The sequence below is a fragment of the Balaenoptera musculus genome, chromosome 5 (assembly GCF_009873245.2).
Source record: "Balaenoptera musculus isolate JJ_BM4_2016_0621 chromosome 5, mBalMus1.pri.v3, whole genome shotgun sequence".
In the NCBI taxonomy this organism is placed as follows: domain Eukaryota; kingdom Metazoa; phylum Chordata; class Mammalia; order Artiodactyla; family Balaenopteridae; genus Balaenoptera; species Balaenoptera musculus.
In genome coordinates this window covers 24,674,913-24,696,335 of record NC_045789.1, presented here as the reverse complement: position 1 = coordinate 24,696,335, position 21,423 = coordinate 24,674,913, and the positions used below count along the sequence as shown (strand labels likewise).

General features: G+C 39.7%; 1 protein-coding gene across 4 annotated transcripts in view; it reads right to left on the bottom strand.

The window, feature by feature from the left end:
* IL15 (interleukin 15) overlaps positions 1–21,423 on the bottom strand; it is a 92,152-nt gene that overhangs the window by 56,495 nt on the left and 14,234 nt on the right. For 2 of the 4 annotated variants that reach the window (XM_036853965.1, XM_036853964.1), the window contains exon 2: positions 3,216–3,337. The exons of 1 other annotated variant lie outside the window; for it this stretch is intronic. In XM_036853965.1, the coding sequence (XP_036709860.1) occupies positions 3,216–3,281 (66 nt within the window). In that variant the 5' untranslated portion in view covers positions 3,282–3,337. Of the gene's footprint in view, positions 1–3,215; positions 3,338–21,423 lie in introns of those variants that run through there. One more of the 4 variants, XM_036853966.1, reaches the window with a different exon arrangement.

The following is a 21,423-nucleotide window of genomic DNA, read 5'->3' as shown; positions in this document are numbered from 1 at the left end:
CAGAGCTTACAAGAAGCTGCTACGCACCAGTTCTGACCTCTTCCAGCTTTGTCACTGGAAGCTACCACTGAGGGACACAGCCCCTTCCTACCAATGCATTTCCCTCCTTTTTGAAAGATGGGCTTTCTGAGATCTTCCACCCATGGGCACAAAGAATTTTTCTCTATTTCTCCCAGCAATGAATCCCTGTTCAACCTCAGTCCCCACTCAGAACTGGGCTCTTTCCTTCTTGTTGGTGATTGTTGACAGCTGTCATCACTGGGCCCCCTCCATACTTCCATTCCTCTCCGTTCCTCCAGTGGAACTTCCTGTGCAAATTCTCTAGCCTCAGTTGCTTTTGCCTATACTCCACAGGGTTTGGATTTTAAAGCTTTTCACTATCTCTGAGTTTTGCTTTGGTCTTAGTTTGTGGCTCTTTCCACAATCCCATTCTACATGATTTCCGAGAGAATTACATTTGGTCCAATCCACTGCTCATTATGGAACCAGGAAGGATTGTTTTGTCCATCACCAGATGGATGGATAAAGAAGATGTGGCACATATATACAATGGAATATTACTCAGCCATAAAAAGAAATGAAATTGAGTTATTTGTAGTGAGATGGATGGACCTAGAGACTGTCATACAGAGTGAAGTAAGTCAGAAAGAGAAAAACAAATACCATATGCTAACACATATACATGGAATCTAAAAAAAGAAAAAAATATGGTTCTGAAGAACCGAGGGGCAGGACAGGAATAAAGATGCAGATGTAGAGAATGGACTTGAGGACACGTGGAGGGGGAAGGGTAAGCTGGGACGAAGTGAGAGAGTGGCATGGACATATATACACTACCAAATGTAAAATAGATAGCTAGTGGGAAGCAGCCGCATAGCACAGGGAGATCAGCTCAGTGCTTTGTGACCACCTAGAGGGGTGGGATAGGAAGGGTGGGAGGGAGACTCAAGAGGGAGGAGGTACGGGGATACATGTATATGTATAGCTGATTCACTTTGTTATACAGCAGAAACTAACACACCATTGTAAAGCAATTATACTCCAATAAAGATGTTAAAAAAACAAAAGCTGTTAATGTCAGCACTAATGAGGATGCAATGTCACCAAGACTCACAAAGGGATGACAAAGATATAAATTTGTACATATTTTCTGGAGTATGTCTTGAGCACCATTAAAATATTTATAACTTTAAACATTTTAATTCTCCTCCTAGAAAATTTTCCTAATAAAATTTTCAGCAATCTGGTCAGGGATTTATTCAAAAATATATTTACTGAAATATTATTTTAATAACCACAAATTAATGAGATTATAATAGGTTGTGATATATTTTAAATTGGAGTATTATATACACATTAAAAATAATGTTAACTTGTGCAATATCACAGGGAAATGTCACAGTTTATTGTTAAATAGACAAAAGTACAAAGCGAATTTTCAATAATTTTTATATCAACCATGTAGAAAAAATAGCCCTGGAAAGAATCATGTAATAAGCTGCCTCTTAGTTATTGCATTACTGGTGATGTTTTTCCCACTTTACACTTTTCTGTAGTTTTCACTCGTACTATAGTGAGCACATGTTACTTTGATAATCAGAAAGATAATAAGAAATAAAACAAAAAACTAAAAGTAAAATCTTGAGACCCTTCCTCACACCAGATAAGAACAGCTATCACAGGCCTCCACAAATAACCACAACATAATATGATTATTTAAGTACCCCAAAGGAAGCTTCTGTTTTTAAGTACCCCAAAGGAAACTGCTCTGAATTTTTATTAAGAATCCCTAAACTCAAGAAACAACCTACTCAAAAACTAGGAATCAAGGAGAATTCTGAAAAAGAGAAAGCACTTTTTTTATGACTTCAAAACAACTGAGGGGAGATTCCTGTTTAATTTCTTCCATATTTCAAGTATGATTTCACTTAAAGAAAATTCCCCTGGTTTTTGCCCCAGAATTGATCATAATGGAATTTTTAAAAATAATATGTTTATTTATTTTCATAAACAGTGACAAGACAGTTTAGAGCTATGTTGCTATTACAAAAATGTCCCAGTTCTACTCCTCAACATCCAAAATGCCCTCCTGCTTCTTCTTTGAGCCATCAGTGGTAGCAATACATAAAATGTGTTTAACCCTAAGACTGTCAGTAAGTAAGTTGTTTCTCGAGTTTAGGGGATTCCCTATAAAGAATCTAGGAAACAGAACAATTTCAAAGAAGCACATGAAGTTAGAGGATATGTTTTACTTTGTAGGCAATTATAAGCAGAGGACATTTTCTTCACACTTTTTCTTCCAGTTTATATTTACTTCATTATTTTCTGATGCCAGAAATGATTGCACAAGAGAGGAATTACTTTTTTCCTCTTAGGACTCTTATAAAGAGTTTCACTTTTCATAAACCCCTGTATTTACTCTACTGCTTATCCTGATCTATACAAATGATTCAGAAATTTTTCTAAAGGAGTTAAATATTATAACTGAAAGTAAAAATTAAATGCATGTGTTCGCTTTATCAAGAAGAAGTCAGTTCCTTGGATTTCCATTTCTGCAGCTTTATTTTGTTTAGTTCTTGAGACTGTACTTGATTTTACATCATTCTCAAACATTTTTCAAGAGTTTCAAATAGTCATTCAAGAACTCTAATCTACATTATTCTCTAATTTCCTTACACTTGTAAAATCATTCAGAAATTTGATAGTTGCATTGCGTTCATTATTTAATTTTAAGCACCCCAGTTCCTTTAAAATTAACTTAGTAATAGCAAAAAGTGAGATGCAGAATTTCTTCGTCTAATATGCCAAGGGTTGGCAAACTACGACCCACAGGCCAAACTTCACCGGCCATTTGTTTTTGTAAATAAAGTTTTGTTGGGACAAATCCATGCCCATCCATGTCTACAGCTGATTTCCAGCAATAAGGGCAGAGTTTAGTAGTTGCAACAGAGATCATTTGGCTGGCAAAGCCTGTCTGGTTTTTTTCAGAAAAAATTTGCCCACCTCTGTTATGTGCGGTGTTCTCTGTCCTCAGAAAATGCTTTCAACATTCTATAACAAATGGCATTTTCTTTTTTAACTAAGATGATCATTTTTTAAAATTCCGGATATATATATAACATCCCCGGTTTGCCAGATCTTCATTATTATTAATTATACGTTATTACACAAACGGGTCTATACTGTATGATGTAATTCTTAAAACCTTTACTTACATGACCTCCTGTACGTTTGCTATCTTCTAACACTGACTTCTTTGCTTCCTGTGACGTCACCAACATAGCACATGACGGGACATTGTTTTATAGAACCACATGACCATATGTAGGAATGGATTCTGTAGGAATCAAAGGTAGGATAAAAAGATTAAAAATTGTGTATTGAATAATCTTCCCTTCCTTGAATTTATGATTACTTCTGCATCTGATGATGCTAGAAAAGACAGGGAGACTCATATGGAGAAAGCTTCAGAAGTCAATAGAAACTTTGTAAAATTAATTGTTCCTAAAATCTTCAGTCTTCCTCAGAATTTAACTCACATCCATGTTGTCTATAGCTGCTTCATTTGGGAAAAGAAAGAATCATACATCATTTAAAATAAAGATTTTTTTTTACTCTTGCCCTGGAACTGGTGACCAGAACCAAATGTTGGGGATAAAGAAGCATTAAGTTTCCCACATTCTAAAAAGAATTTTGTAGCTAGGTCCAGACACCTGCTCCAGGGAGAACTCAGAGGTAGGCAAACCCTTACTATTTCTACTATCTCCAAACCATCAACTCCACCCCAAGACCCCATTCCCAGTCCATATACAGAAGACTAAAATACCAGTATGGGAAGGGAAAGGAAATGATTGGAATCACCAGCGAGGAACATGACGGAAAGTGCTATGGGATTATACACAAGAGACTGTGCTATAAACTGAATTGCGTCTCCCCAAAATCCTTATGTTGAAGCCCTAACCCCCATTGTGATGGTATTTGGAGACGGGGCTTTGGGAGGTAATTAGGTTTAAATGAGGTTATAAGGGTGGAGCCCTCATGATGGGATTAGTGCCTTTATAATAAGTGACATCAGAGAGCTTGCTTCCTTCCTCTCTCTCTCCACCATGTGAGGACACAGTGAGAAGGCAGCCATCTGCAAGCCAGGAAGGGAGTCCTCACCAGAGAACTCAATCAGCTGGCATCTTGATCTTGTACCTTCCAGCCTCCAGAAGCCCAGGTGTGCTATTTTGTTATGGCAGCCTGAGCTGAATAATACAGACTGGCATCGCATCCCCTGACTAGACATCATATCAGCTCATGAGATGGTTGATTTGTTCTTAAACCTACATGACTAAAGAAAAAAATAATGAAGAAAAGTATCAAATTTTGTTTCCAGGGTTTGATCCAGCAAAGTTGTGTGAGTTTCCCATGGATCAAGACTGGCCTCCTTGCAAGGGGACTCAAAATCAGACCTGGTGGGCTGTACCACCAGGGGAAACTGATGAGAGGGTAGGAAGAGGTTAAGCCTAATCACCTACAGAGGGCTGGTGTGGAGGCCACTAGAGGTGTGTGGAAGAACTCACACACATGGCCCACAAGAGAGCCCAACTTTGGAACCTCCTACACAGAAGCTTTCAATGATTCATTCTTGTTATCCAGGAAGAGAAGCAACAACCAACAGAGGATAGCCTAGTTCAGTCAGGAGCCGTTTGGCCCGTCTGCCCTATGCCACCCTCTCAGTCCGCAACTTCCTGCAGTTAAAACCAGAAGGAGGTTAGAAAGCATGAAGACGTGGACCACACCCTCTTCCCCCAACTGGTCCCACAGGCCCAACTTGAGCTGAGGGAATATATGGAGATGAGACTGGAATTTTAAATGAACTAGACAATTCAGTAATTGGAAGTGACCAAAATGCTATAGGATCTGACACTTTTGCAAACGGATAATTACAAATGGATTATGAGGGAAGTCGTTCCAGAAACACTGAAGAGTTAGCATAAATAAGTCTTTGATACCACCTGTTACGGAGGAAAAGGGAAGAGGCAATGATTGTTCAGAAAAGAGTAACTCATTTTGGATCAATTTAAGGCAAATTCCTATTCCATCATTTCTCCACTCTCTAGCAATGACTTTTCTAGTTTATTCCCTTTCAAACTCTCTTTTTAACAATCTCTCACCTCATTCATTACTATTATATAATAATGAAAAGAATAATAAGAATCCTTATGAAGCTTTTTGTTGAAAGAAAAAAAGATTAAGGTTTTTGAGAAAAATGTTTATTCAATTTAAATGTTGATCTTAGACACAGCCATCAATCTTAGCTTTTTATTTTTCTTTTTTTGCTTTCTTCTCTGCATCACGTTCACATAACAGCCAACTCCTTAGTCCTGGTTTTACTTCCCACTTCTATTATCTCATAAGAACTTTTTCTTTGAGATTTTTTCTTGGATATTTTTCTATCCTCTCTACAAACCTTCATCAACTCTATCAGGCACACCTAGGAGAGACCCCTTCCTTGGACATTTTTCCTCTTCAACCAAGTAATAAGCTTCCTGGATAGCCACCACAACTGATAAATTCTGCAGGAGGCATGAGTATGAAATTAGCAAATACCCTGAAAGGCACAGGATGGGCACTTAGACCCATCTGATTCTCAAATGGAAAGACCCTGAGAACTGCTATGGCTTTTTGGCTACACTTGTTTACCCTGAGCTTCAAAAGAGAGGATGAATACCAGCACCTAAGTCTGTGGTTTAAAGCTAGATGGACTCCTGCCTTCCATACCCTATGTAGTTTCATCTTTCAATTATTAGCAATAAGGGCTAATGTTTCTAGGAAGATAGCAGGCTAGCTTCTTCAGGAAACACCTAACAAGTGGTAACCAAAATATTAAAAAAACAAAAAACTTCAACTCAGCTCTGCTGCCATTTTGCCCTAATAATCTGCCTCAAGTTAAGTGACATATTCTTGAAAGCGCTATAACCATGCTCGTTCTCCATCACTGCACAGCCATGATAACCGATTAAGGCTGACCTAATCAGATTGTTGGCCTCTATGTGGCCAACCACATGTTTGGGAAAATTTGTCTCTTATCTTGGACTTCAATTAGTACATATTAAATGGAATTAGAAACAAAGAATGTTAGATACTCCAAAGAACATCCAGCCAGGCATCCATATTTCATAGAGAAAAAAAAAAAAAAAAGGTCCCAAAGAGACCAAATGCCCTTTCTCTGGCCAGCAAGGGTATCTAAGAATTGATATACAATTTCATAAAAGATGCAAGGATGCTATTCAGAGTTGTAGTGAACACTGAGGCACTCATTACCCCAGCTCAGAGCTCAGAGCTGAGCCTCTCCACAGAAATGCCCTCAGTGGAAGACAGCTGCCCAGCACAAGGTCACAACCCCTCCCTGGGGGCCTGGCCTCCTTCCCTGGAGTTGGAATAACCCTGAAGGGTCATCACAGCTTCACAGCACTCCCCGTGAGACTGACTGGCTGAGGCTTCTGCTGCAACTGCATCCTAGCTCAACTTCTCCCTCTACCCACTTACTTCCATTCCCCCTCACTTCCGTCAAGTGTTGTTCCTGAGAACATGCCCCATTGAGTCTCCTGCATGTACATTTCTATCTCAGAGTATGCTTCCCAGGGAACCCAACCTACAAAAAGAGTAGATGTTCTTTCTTGAGAAAATGTATGGTTGAGAAACACTTGGATTAATCGGACATAGATTATGGCGGGACCCGCTTTAATTTGACAATGTGCACTGTGAACCTCCAATGAATACACAGAGTCACCGGAAGTTATTTAGCCCCAGAAGCCTCTTTTCATATTGAGCATCTTCTGAGACTTGTGTTCTGTGGAATATGTTCTGGGAAACATGAATGCAGTTCACTGTAGCTCACATGAGAATATAATTGCTAAAGTTACTCATGTCAGTATTTCCTGTAATGGCAAAAGAATGGAAATAACAATGGAGGAACAATAAACAATAAAAAACAATAAAGGAAACAAAAATAACAATAGAGGAATGTTTAAATTATGATATGTCCGTTTAATGAAATATTATGCATCCATAGAACGAAAATGAGAAATTCTTTAAGTACTAGAATGAAAAAATATCCAAGGTATATTTTTTAAGTCCAAACAGCAAGGTTAGGCAGTAGTATGTACGTGTTTTTAAAAAGGGGAAGGATTAAATATATGTGTACATTTTCTTGTGTGTGCACAAAATATTTGTAAAGACACACACTAGAAAATGATAGCGCTAGTTGTTTCTACAGGAGGATATTAAAAGCACTTTGACCTTTGAATTTTAAACGATAGAAATAGATGACCTCTTCAAAAAATTAACATATTAAAAATTAAAAGCAAAACACTGTAAAGTAATAAATAGCAGACATTTAAATATTTTGTATAATCATATATGAAGAAACTCTGGAAAAAAATGTATAACATCCTCTACAAAGTTACTTAGACTGTGAACTCCTTCAAGATGGGAACCATATCTTATTCATTTATTCATAAGGCCTGAAGCCTAGCAGTATGCCTGAACCAGAGGAGCCAATCATTTGTTTGCTTTTTTTAATTGAATCCTATTGCTTCTAAACAGCAATAGATTTAAAACAGCCCTTCCTCCCTTCCTTCCTCCCTCCCTTCTTTCCTTCTTTCCTTCCTTCCTTCCTTCTTTCCTTCCTTCCTTTCCTTCTAAAAACAACATTTTTTTAAAATGTGGGATCCAGGGAAGCTCTAGAAATGGAGAAAGAACTGCACATTCTCTTAATGTATTTTCCTGGTTTGGTTTTCCCCTTATTAGCCTATAGCCAGAAACATTTAAAAACTATCTGAAGCTGTGCTGTCCAATACAATAGCCACTAGCCAAATGTGGCTGTTTTAAAATAAACATAAATTAATTAAAATAAAACAAAACTAGAAATTGACATCCTCAGTTGAGCCGGCCACATTTCAAGTGCCCAAATGTCACACGTGGTTAGTGGCTACCATGCTGGACACGGCAGACAGAGAACATTTTCATCACTGCAGAAACTTCTGGATAGCACTGACCTAGGTATAGTACAGAAATTGGTTTCAGACATATCTGGGTTGAATTCCAACTTAGACACTTACTAACGGTAAGGTTTAGGGAAAGTTAATCTCTCAGAGCCTCAGTTTCCTCATCTGGAGAATAGGGAAAATAAGAATACCTACCTCACTGGGTCATTGTGAGGTTCAAGTGAGCTCCTTCATGCAGACTACATAGGACACAGTGAACACGTAAAATGTTACCTCTCAGCCATCATCACTACTGTGAATGTAGCACTTCACCAAGAACCAGTCATCTCGTTCCTCACAATCAGGCTCTTCCACCCCTCCCAGAGGACTGGAAAGAGACACAGTGGCCTTTAACATCCTCACAGTCTAGTTCAGTGTTATTCAAGTGCCAGGTTACAATGAAGAAAGCTTGCCCTGGGGATTCCCTAGTGGTTCAGGGGTTACCACTCGGTGTTCTCACTGCCGGGGCCCCAGGTTCAATCCCGCCAGCTGTGCAATGTGGCCAAAAAAAAAAAAAAAAATTAAATTAAAAAAAAAAAAAAGCTTCCACTAATTCCTTCTTCAGAAAAGTCTTACTAGGAAAAAAGAAATGTCGGATGAACTAAACATGTGCTAGTGATGTGGTGAATTTACATTCTGGGGCAAGCTCTTTATTGGGTCAAATTCTGGGAACAAACATTTTCATACGTTAGATTGCAATGGTCTAGTTGGGGACACATAAACCCCCTGATAGGATTTTTAAATTCTCACAGAGAAGTCTGTTAAACTTTTCCATGAGTAGGGCAAAATCTAAGACAACAGAATGGAAGGGGAAGAGACAGCTGGGTCAGTCCAGATGAGGTTTTTATAGTGACTATACTTGAGCTCAGTTTTGAAGAACAGAAAAATCATGATGAGGAAAGAAAGAGAAGTGGAGAAGAATAACAAAAGAATAATAATACCAAGAGAAAGGAAAGAGAAAGATGGGAGAGAAGCCTTGCAGCTTTAGCCTTTCAAGAACAAAGCAATATTTTCCTTGTATCCCATAAGCCAAGACATTCCCTTGTTAACTTGTGGCTTCCGAAAGAAAAAACCAGATAGACTTGAATTTAGTAGTGGCCAGCTTGGGCCTTTTTAGTCCTACTATGCAGTATCTTCATATAACTGGAATATGAAATATATATAATTTTTTTTAAAATAAATTTATTTATTTATTTATTTATTTATTTTTGGCTGTGTTGGGTCTTCGTTTCTGTGCAAGGGCTTTCTCTAGTTGTGGCGAGTGGGGGCCACTCTTCATCACTGTGCGCGGGCCTCTCACTGTCGCGGCCTCTCCCGTTGCGGAGCACAGGCTCCAGACGCGCAGGCTCAGTAGTTGTGGCTCACGGGCCCAGCCGCTCCGCGGCATGTGGGATCTTCCCGGACCGGGGCACGAACCCGTGTCCCCTGCATTGGCAGGCGGACTCCCAACCACTGCGCCACCAGGGAAGCCCCTATAATTTTAAACTCTAAAATTATACACGGAAAGCTATTTTGGTGACTTTCTGACCCTTCAAATATTTGCAGCTAAAGATAAATGAGCCCCAAACCAAAAAGTTCCTAAGTATGTGTCTAAAATGAATGTTCTGCTTTTGCCTTCCTCAGGTATTTGTATAAAAAGATCTATATAAAAATTATTCTTCATCATAAAAATAAGCCAATCATTAGTAAACAATTTTCCAGTTCTGCCACTATAGATAATTGTCTAACTATTAAAGTGTATGCTGTGATTTATAACCGCCATAGCGGCACCAATCTCTACATGATTGCTTGGTGCTGCCACGGAGCACATACCTCAGCTGTTGTAGCAGGAAATGCGCCATATGACAATTCATAATGATGCACAATTTTTTATTACCCACTGATAATAACCTATCAGTGAAAACAACAGCTTAATTATATAGCACATCTCCCGCTGGCAAATAACTGGATTCAAACATCTCTCTTGCTTCTCACCAATCCCTAACAGGAGCAAAGAGGTATGATTACCACAATCCTCAGAAACAACTCTTACAATTAAGTAAAAAAAAAAAAAAAAAAGCTAAGGCAAAGCTGCTCTTTTATTAAATACAGATGTACTTTAGACCAATAATTCCTCAGTACCCTGTTTCCAGGTCACTAGAGCTGGTTACCATTCTCCTATTGTTTTACTTTTCTTGCTGATTAGGCCTCTGGTATTTCCCAGTCCAAATATTTGGCTCTTTATGAAATGGATCAAATGATTTACCCTGAACTTTGAAACCCTGAATTAACATTGTGGCCACAGATTTGCTATAGTAATCCCAAATGTCTTGTTTCTACGGCACTGCTGGTGGGCTCCTTCCTGACAAGCAGACTAAACTTCTCAAGTCTACAGAGCAAAGCAGTAGGGCTTACAAAACTCCTAGGAAGCTGGCTGTCTCTATTAATAAAATTTATTTAAAAATTGGCAGACGGACTTCCCTGGAGGTCCAGTGGTTAAGACTCCGGGCTTCTACTGCAGGAGGCCCAGGTTTGATCCCTGGTGGGGGAACTAAGATCTCACATGCCACGCACGGTGTGGACAAAAACATAAAATAAAATAAAATAAAATAAATTTAAAATCATGTAATTGTGTCTCCTTTATAAAAAAAATTGACAGAGTGCTTACACTCCTGAGTTCTAGTGTGGTCCATGTGGCTGCTGGCCTTCTTTTCCCTGGACTGGACAGTAGAACTTGTCTACCTTTTCAGCACTGCTGGTTCTTTCTTCTCCACCAGGGCTGTGTCCTTACCTGGGACACAGCTAACAGAATGGCTACCCCCAGATGGGGAGACTTAATCAGTTTTAGTTCTTTACCTTTTCTTTCATTGGTCTCCTTAAATATTCTTATTTAAATACTAGTTACTAAAACTACCACTATGAATAGATTGCCATTCCTTTATTCTTTCTAATCTTTGCTTTCCAGTTTTCTCTGCTTTCTACCTCTTCCATGCCCCTCAGCTTTTGTGCCAAGAAAACGGGCTGTACAGACACCATCAAATATTCAGTGTGCCTCTACGGGATTGAAATACTCAATTCTTTCTATGGTATTACATATTTTTTTATAGTCTTTTAAGATTCTGACCCGTTTTGCTGGGTGTACTTGTACAGGATGCCCAAGATGACTGCATTTTTGTAAAGTGTTAGATTTCTTTTGAGGGCTTTTTTGTTTGTTTTCAGAGGGGGTTATGAAGAGGTAAATGTGGGTAGCTGCTTCTTGCACCAGAGCCATCCCTAAATAACAGAGGCTGCACTATTAACTTAAATGACCAAATTACTCACAAGAAGATACTTTGACAAACATGGAATGAGAACAAAGGAAACTGTAAAGTCTTGCAGAATGTATCTACAACATAAAAAATTATCTCCAGGGAAATCCCTGGCGGTCTAGTGGTTAGAACTCTGCGTTTCCACTGCAGGGCCATGGGTACGATCCCTGGTCCGGGAACTAAGATCCCGGAAGCCATGTACGGCGCGGCCAAAAAAAAAGAAAGAAAATTATCTCCATTAGGCTATAGGACATAGCCTTCTAAACAATTAGCATTAAATGTGTCACTACCATGTGCTGGGACCACAACATTAATTTTTATAGAAACAGAATCTGTCTCTTTGGACTCGTGTAAACAATGGCGGTGGTCACCATTTTTCTTTTACTAGACTCCATGCACACTACCATCTTTCCCTTCTGTTCATCATTAGAACGTTATGACGTTCACGTAATATTGAGATTGAAGGCTCCTTGATGAAATCTGGAGCCTCTCTAACCTTATCAACCATGGAACGGAGTGGAAGCCTACAGACACAGCCCTGGTCTTGGTTCTGTCTGTAGACAGCTATGTGACCAGAGCAAGGTAGTTCATGTTTCTTAACCTTCGTTTCTTTATCTTTAAAATAGGGAGGTGTAATTGGATGGTGTCTAAAGTCCCTTCCAGTGCCTAAGTACACCTTAATAAAGGTCACAGGTCAGTTACCAGCATATTGTCAAATTCATCCATGTTATATTAATCCTCAATACCATCTGATTTGAACCTGAAGGAATTCCTCTGGTCTAAACATCTTCATTTTCCAGAAGAGAAAAAAAAGTGAAGAGAAACTGAATGTCTTGTCCAGTGTTACACAAGTAGGTAACACTGGGGTCTACCATGTGTCTTGGATGCCCAGTTTAATCCTTCACCAGCAGTTCATTCAGCTAATAGGGGGCACAAGGCACGTGCTCTACACTGTGCTGCTTCGACATATTCGCTTCAGTTACAAAACAGGTCTACTCATCCCTAAAATCTAGAGTTACCATACGCTTGGGGCTTTCAACCCCATATGTAGTGACGAAAACTAAAGGTAAGTATTGGTAGATTTTGAATCGTTTTAATTTCACACCTTAGATCTAACAATCCTGTACCAGCAGCACCACTGGCAAAATGCTGCTGCAATGCCACTTACTTCACCCCACTTATTTCCAAATAACTACTTTCTGAGTCAGAACAACTCAGGTAAACATGCCACCCATAACTGCTCTGAATAAACTCTGCTTCATTCTAACTCACTGTCACCCAATGAACAGTTTTCTACCTTTGAGGAATGGGGAAGATGGAAATTTCACAATCTCCTTTACACTGTGGCCACGACACCACGCTCTGGCTTTTATACTGGGACCTCTGGGATCTTGGTCCAACGTGGCTTCATGATAATAATGGCAAATATTATTATATATTTACACATTTACTGTTTCTTGAATAAATCAGTTGCAGGGAAGGAGAATGATTAATCTTGGGCAGTTCCTAGTTAGATTAAGAATCAGCAAGGGCAGCTGGCTCCCTCTTTGGAAATCTGCCTCATGGGTTCTGGAGAAATCAGATAGTTTTTAGAATGCCAAGGCATGCTCAGGAACTAATGCCACATCTGTGAAAATCCCTTGAGAGAGAGAAGGAAATTGGATCTCAGTTTGGCAGCCCAAAGCTAGACAGAGTCGGGGACCAGAAGTGGAGGATGGGATGAGGAGGGAGGTTCTAGTTGCTGTATCCTGTTCCCTCCCTCATCTTCCCTGAAAGACAGGATTAGGAGATGCCTGCTTCACTTGACTGACACTTGCTGGCTGGGCCTGGACTGTGCGGCACTCAGAAAACTGTCAACATAATTGCATAAGCCCATACCCTGAGTCCAAGTAATTGCTCTTTCCATCACTACTACCAGACAGTGGGGCACCAACAGCAAGAGACTGGGAAGGATCCTTGGGAAACAAGGTATCAGAAGAGTGGAGAGTTGTGGAGCTGTTAAATCCAGAAAGCAACAGTAAAGGGTCTTCAACCTGAAGGGTGCCCCAAACAACACATTTGGAGAACCACAGCTACAGCCAAGGGCTTTGTCTTTTGGCTGATAATACTAGGCTAACAATAATCTCAATTGAAGAAAGATAAACTTATAGGGAAGAATATATAGTGGGAACTCCATAAAAGAGTGACAAAGACTGGAAATAAGTATGCCAGATGGGGAAAGCCTACTGGAACAGATAAGAATTTAAACCAGAATTTTAAAAAATAATAAATTCCTTGTAGAACACTAAGAAGTACTTTGGAAACATGAATCAGGAGGAAGAAATTATGAAGAAATAACTGGCTATAATAAATATTTTAAAAATAAGTGATAAAGTAAGGAATTAAGTAAATAGCTTGAATGCCAGAATGAATACTGCTGGACAGTGAAAGAATGAGCTACACGGTTAGATCAGGCACTGTCCTCAAAGGCTTCAGGGACGAACGGTTAGAAGGGGAAAATGAAGGAAGACTCAAATGACATAGAGGATGGAAGCAGAAATTTCAACTTCTGTCCACTTGTGGTCTGGCAAAAAAAAAGGGGGGGGGGGCATAAATGAGAAAATAATCATCAAAATTTTTCTCAAATTGCAAATATAAAACCTCAAAATAAAGAAGACAATAGAGCGGCAAAGAACATAAATTAAAAACAAACCCAAACTCAGTCAGGAATATTTTAGTGGCATTCAAGAACAGTCAAGCCAAGCAGAAACTTCAGAAATATTCATTAGCGTGAAAGTGGACAAATATCAGACAGACATCAGGTTCTTGAAAGAAACAACAGATGCAAGAAGACAATGGAATAGAGACCCTACAATGTTGAAGAAAAATAATCTTGTACCTAGAATTAAATATCCAGGGAAACCATTATTTAAATGTGCAGATAAAATTAATATAGCCACAGGCATATGATATCTCTGAAGAATTCACCCTTCATTGATCCTGTTTGAAATAATTTTTGGAAGAAGCAGAAAGATATAGGAAGCAAAGATAAGTAAAGAACTTAGAGTCTACTACTGTTTAAATAAGCAAAACAAATCAAGCACTTAGAATACTGCTTAGCATGTAGTATGTACTCAGTGAAAATGAGCTGTTACTCTTATCTCTGTCTTCAGTACTCTCTTAAATAGTTGCATAGAAACCAATATCCTCACCGTTTCTCAAGACGAAAGAAAATGCTGTTTAAAGTTCTATGTTAAGGGGAAGGTCTTCAAGATGGTGGAGGAGTAAGACATGGAGATCACCTTCCTCCCCACAAATACATCAAAAATATATCTACATGTGGAACAGCTCCTACAGAACACCTACTGAACGCTGGCAGAAGACCTCAGACCCCCCCAAAGGCAAGAAACTCCCCACGTACCTGGGAAGGGCAAAAGAAAAAACAGAGACAAAAGAATAGGGACGGGCCCTGCACCAGTGGGAGGGAGCTGTGAAGGAGGAAAGGTTTCCACACACTAGGAAGCCCCTTCACTGGCAGAGACAGGGGGTGGCCGGGGGGAAGCTTCGGAGCCACGGAGGAGAGCGCAGCCACGGGGGTGCGGAGGGCAACGCGGAGAGATTCCCACACGGAGGGTCGGTGCTGACCAGCACTCACCAGCCCGAGAGACTTGTCTGCTCACCCGCCGGGGCGGGCGGGGCTGGGAGCTGAGGCTCGGGCTTCGGAGTTCAGATCCCAGGGAGAGGACTGGGGCTGGCTGCGTGAACACAGCCTGAAGGGGGCTAGTGCGCCACGGCTAGCCGGGAGGGAGTCCAGGAAAAAGTCTGGACCTGCTTAAGAGTTAAGAGACCATTGTTTTGGGGTGCACGAGGAGAGGGAATTCAGAGCACAGCCTAAATGAGCTCCAGAGAAGGGCGCAGGCTGCGGCTATCAGCGCGGACACCAGAGACGGGCATGAGACGCTAAGGCTGCTGCTGCCGCCACCAAGAAGCCTGTGTGCGAGCACAGGTCACTCTCCACACCTCCCCTCCTGGGAGCCTGAGCAGCCCGCCACTGTCAGGGTCCTGTGATCCAGGGACAACTGGCCCAGGAGAACACAAAATGCGTCTCAGGTTGGTGCAATGTCACACCAGCCTCTGCCACTGCAGGCTCACCCCACATTGTGTACCCCTCCCTCCCCCTGGCCTGAATTAGCCAGAGGCCCCTAATCAGCCACTCCTTTAACCCCCTCCTGTCTGGGCGAAGAACAGACACCAGAGGGCGACCTACATGCAGAGGCGGGGCCAAATCCAAAGCTGAACCCTGGGAACTGTGCGAACAAAGAAGAGAAAGGGAAATCTCTCCATGCAGCTTCAGGAGCAGTGGATTAAATCTCTACAATCAACTTGATGTACCCTGCATCTGTGGAATACCTGAATAGACAAGGAATCATCCCAAAACTGAGGCAGTGGACTTTGGGAGCAACTGTAGACTTGGGGTTTGCTGTATGAGACTGACAAGTCTCTGAATTTTATGTTTATCTTAGTATAGTTTTTACTGTTTGTTATCATTGGTGGATTTGTTTATTGGTTTGGTTGTTCTCTTTTTTTAAATTACTTTAAAATTTTTTATTTTAATTTTTTTTTATTTTAATAGCTTTATTTAGTTTATTAATTTATTAATTTACTTCTCCATTTTCTTCAGAGCCATGTGGCTGACAGGGTATTGGTGCTCCGGCTGGGTGTCAGACCTGAGCCTCTGAGGTGGGAAAGCCGAGTTCAGGACATTGGAACATGAGAGAACACCTGGCCCCACATAATATCAATCAGTGAGAGATCTCCCAGAGATCTCCATCTCAATGCAAAGACACAGCTCCAATCAACGACCATCAAGCTCCAGTGCTGGACACCCCATGCCAAACAACTAGCAAGACAGGAACACAACCCCACCCATTAGCAGAGAGACTGCCTAAAATCATAATAACATCATAGACACCCCAAAACACACCACTGGACGTGGTCCTGTACACCAGAAAGACAAGATGCAGCCACATCCACCAGAACACAGGCACCAGTCCCCTCCACCAGGAAGCCTACACAACCCACTAAATCAACCTTACCCACTGGGGGCAGACAGCAAAAACAATGGGAACTAAAAACCAGCAGACTGCAAAAAGGAGATCCCAAACACAGTAAGTTAAGCAAAATGAGAAGACAGAGAAATACACAACAGATGAAGGAGCAAGGTAAAAACCCACCAGACCAAACAAATGAAGAGGAAATAGGTGGTCTACCTGAAAAAGAATTCAGAGTAATGATAGTAAAGATGATCCAAAATCTTGGAAATAGAATGGAGAAAATAAAAGAAACATTTAACCACGACCTAGAAGAACTAAACAGCAAACAAACAATGATGAACAAAATAAGTGAAATTAAAAATCCTCTAGAAGGGACCCATAGCAGAATAAGTGAGGCAGAAGAACGGATAAGTGAACTGGAAGATAAAATACTAGAAATAACTGCTGCAGAGCAGAATAAAGAGAAAAGAATGAAAAGAATTGAGGAGAGTCTCAGAGACCTCTGTGACAGCAATGCATCAACATTCAAATTATAGGGGTAACAGAAGAGGAAGAGAAAAAGAAAGGGACTGAGAAAATATTTGAAGAGATTATACTTGAAAACTTCCCTAATGTGTGAAACGATATACTCAGTCAAGTCCAGGAAATGCAGACAGACCCATACAGGATAATCCAAGGAGAAACATGCCAACACACATATTAATCAAACTGTCAAAAATTAAATACAAAGAAAAAATATTAAAAGCAGCAAGGGAAAAGCAACAAATAACATACAACAGAATCCCCATAAGGTTAACAGCTGATCTTTCAGCAGAAACTCTCCAAGCCAGAAGGGAGTGGCAGGACATATTTAAAGTGATGAAAGAGAAAAACCTACAACCAAGATTTCTCTACACAGCAAGGATCTCATTGAGATTTGACAGAGAAATTAAAACCTTTACAGACAAGAAAATGTTAAGAGAATTCAGCACCACCAAACCAGCTTTGCAACAAATGCTAAAGGAGCTTCTCTAGGTGGGAAAAACAAGAGAAGGAAAGGACCTACAAAAACAAATCCAAAACAATTAAGAAAATGGTCATAGGAACATACATATAGATGATGACCATAAATGTAAATGGATTAAATGCTCCAACCAAAAGACACAGACTGGCTGAATGGATGTAAAAACAAGACCCATATATATGCTGTCTACAAGAGACCCACTTCAGACCTAGGGATACATACAGACTGAAAGTGAGGGGATGGAGAAAGATATTCCATGCAAATGGAAATCAAAAGAAAGCTGGAGTAGCAATTCGCATATCAGACAAAATAGACTTTAAAATAAAAACTATTACAAGAGACAAAAAAGGACACTACATAATGCTCAAGAGATCAATCCAAGAAGATATAACAATTATAAATATTTATGCACCCAATATAGGAGAACCTCAATACATAAGGCAAATGCTAACAGCCATAAAAGAGGAAATCGACAGTAACACAATCATAGTAGGGGACTTTAACACCCCACTTTCACCAAGGGACAGATCATCCAAAATGAAAATCAATAAGGAAACACGAGCTGTAAATGACACATTAAACAAGAAGGACTTAATTGATATTTACAGGACAATCCATCCAAAAACAACAGGATACACTTTCTTCTCAAGTGCTCATGGAACATTCTCCAGGAGAGATCATATCTTGGGTCACAAATTAAGCCTTGGTAAATTTAAGAAGATTGAAATCGGGGGCTTCCCTGGTGGCGCAGTGGTTGAGAATCTGGCTGCCAATGCAGGGGACATGGGTTCGAGCCCTGGTCTGGGAAGACCCCACATGCCGCGGAGCAACTAGGCCCATGAGCCAAAACTACTGAGCCTGCGTGTCTGGAGCCTGTGCTCTGCAACAAGAGAGGCCGTGACACTGAGAGGCCCACGCACTGTGATAAAGAGTGGCCCCTGCTCGCCGCAACTAGAGAAAGCCCTTGCACAGAAACGAAGACCCAACACACCCAAAAATAAATAAATAAATAAATAAATAAATTGGGAAAAAAAAAAACTTCTTCCTTTAAAAAAAAATTGAAATCATATCAAGCTTCTTTTCCTACCACAACACTATGAGACTGAGTATTAATTACAGGAAAAAGACTGTAAAAAATACAAACATATGGAGGCTAAACAATGCACTACTAAATAACCAAGAGATCACTGAAGAAATCAATGAGGAAATCAAAAAATACCTAGAAACAAATGACAATGAAAACACGATGACCCAAAACCTATGGGATGAAGCAGAAGCAGTTCTAAGAGGGAAGTTTATAGCAATACAATCCTACCACAAGAAACAAGAAACAACTCAAATAAACAACCTAACCTTACACCTAAAGCAATTAGAGAAAGAAGAACAAAAAAACCCAAAAGTTAGCAGAAGGAAAGAAATCATAAAGTTCAGATCAGAAATAAATGAAAAAGAAATGAAGGAAACAATAGCAAAGATCAATAAAACTAAAAGCTGGTTCTTTGAGAAAATAAAAAAACTGATAACCATTAGCCAGAATCATCAAGGAAAACAAGTGAAAAGACTCATATTGACAGAATTAGAAATGAAAAAGGAGAAGTAACAACTGACACTGCAGATATACAAAGGATCCTGAGAGATTATGACAAGCAACTATATGCCAATAAAATGTACCACCTGGAAGAAATGGACAAATTCTTAGAAAAGCACAACCTTCAGAGACTGAACCAGGAAGAAAAAGAAAATATAAACAGACCAATCACAAGCACTGAAATTGAAACTGTGACTAAAAATCTTCCAACAAACAAAAGCCCAGGACCAGATGGCTTCACAGGTGAATTCTATCAAACATTTAGAGAAGCGCTAACACCTATCCTTCTCAAACTCTTGCAAAATATAGCAGAGGGAGGAACACTCCCAAACTCATTCTACGAGGTCACCATCCCCCTGATACCAAAACCAGACAAAGATGTCACAAAAAAAGAAAATTAAAGGCCAATATCACTGATGAACATAGATGCAAAAATCCTCAACAAAATAGCAGCAAACACAATCCAACAGCACATTAAAAGGATCATACACCATGATCAAGTGGGGTTTATCCCAGGAATGCAAGGATTCTTGAATATATGCAAATCAATCAATGTGATACACCATTTTAACAAACTAAAGGATAAAAACCATGTGATAATCTCAATAGATGCAGAAAAAGCTTTAGACAAAATTCAACACCCATTTATGATAAAAACTCTCCAGAAAGTGGGCACAGAGGGAACCTACCTCAACATAATAAAGGCCATATACAACAAACCCACAGCCAACATTGTTCTCAATGGTTAAAAAACCACTTCCACTAAGATCAGGAACAAGACAAGGTTGACCATTCTCACCACTATTATTCAACATAGTTTTGGATGTTTTAGCCACAACAGTCAAGAAGAAAAGGAAATAAAAGGAATCCAAATCAGAAAAGAAGAAGTAAAGCTTTCACTGTTTGCAGATGACATGATACTATACATAGAGAATCCTAAAGACGCTACCAGAAAACTACGAGAGCTAATCAATGAATCTGGTAAAGTAGCAGGATACAAAATTAATGCACAGAAATCTCTTGCATTCCTATACGCTAATGAAAAAAAATCTGAAGGAGAAATTAAAGAAACACTCCCATTTACCATTGCAACTAAAATAATAAAATACCTAGGAATAAACCTACCTAAGGAGACAAAAGACCTGTATGCAGAAAGCTATAAGACACTGATGAAAGAAATTAAAGATGATACAAATAGATGGAGAGGCATACCATGTTCTTGGATTGGAAGAATCAACATTGTGAAAATGACTCTACTACCCAAAGCAATCTACAGATTCAATGCAATCCCTATCAAATTACCACTGGCATTTTTCACAGAACTAGAACAAAAAATTGCATAATTTGTATGGAAACACAAAAGACCCCAAATAGCCAAAGCAATCTTGCGAAAGAAAAACGGAACTGGAAGAATCAGGCTCCCTGACTTCAGACTATACTACAAAGGTACAGTAATGAAGACAGTATGGTACTGGCACAGAAATAGAAATATAGATCAATGGAACAGGATAGAAAGCCCAGAGGTAAACCCACGCACATATGGTCACCTTATCTTTGATAAAGGAGGCAAGAATATACAATGGAGAAAAGACAACCTCTTCAATAAGTGGTGCTGGGAAAACTGGACAGCTACATGTAAAAGAATGAAAGTAGAACACTCCATAACACCATACACAAAAATACACTCAAATTGGATTTAAGACCTAAATGTAAGGTCAGACACTATAAAACTGTTAGAGGAAAACATAGGCAGAACACTTTATGACATAAATCACAGCAAGATCCTTTTTGACCCACCTCCTAGAGAAATGGAAATAAAAACAAAAATAAGCAAATGGGACCTAAGGAAACTCAAAAGCTTTTGCACAGCAAAGGAAACCATAAACAAGACAGAAAGCAGCTCTCAGAATGGGAGAAAATATTTGCAAATGAAGCAACTGACAAAAGATTAATCTCCAAAATATACAAGCAGCTCATGCAGCTAAATATCAAAAAAAACAAACAACCCAATCCAAAAATGGGAAGAAGACCTAAATAGACATTTCTCCAAAGAAGATATACAGATTGCCAACAAACACATGAAAGGATGCTTAACATCACTAATTATTAGAGAAATGCAAATCAAAACTACAATGAGGTATCACTTCACCCCAGTCAGGATGGCCATCATCAAAAAATCTACAAACAATAAATGCTGGAGAGGGTGTGGAGAAAAGGGAACCCTCTTGCACTGTTGGTGGGAATGTGAATTGATACAGCCACTATGGAGAACAGTGGAGGTTCCTTAATAAACTAAAAAAAGAACTACCATATGACCCAGCAATCCCACTACTGGGCATATACCCTGAGAAAACCATAATTCAAAAAGAGTCATGTACCACAATGTTCACTGCAGCACTATTTACAATAGCTAGGACATGGAAGCAACCTAAGCGTCCATCAACAGATGAATGGATATAGAAGATGTGGCACATTTATA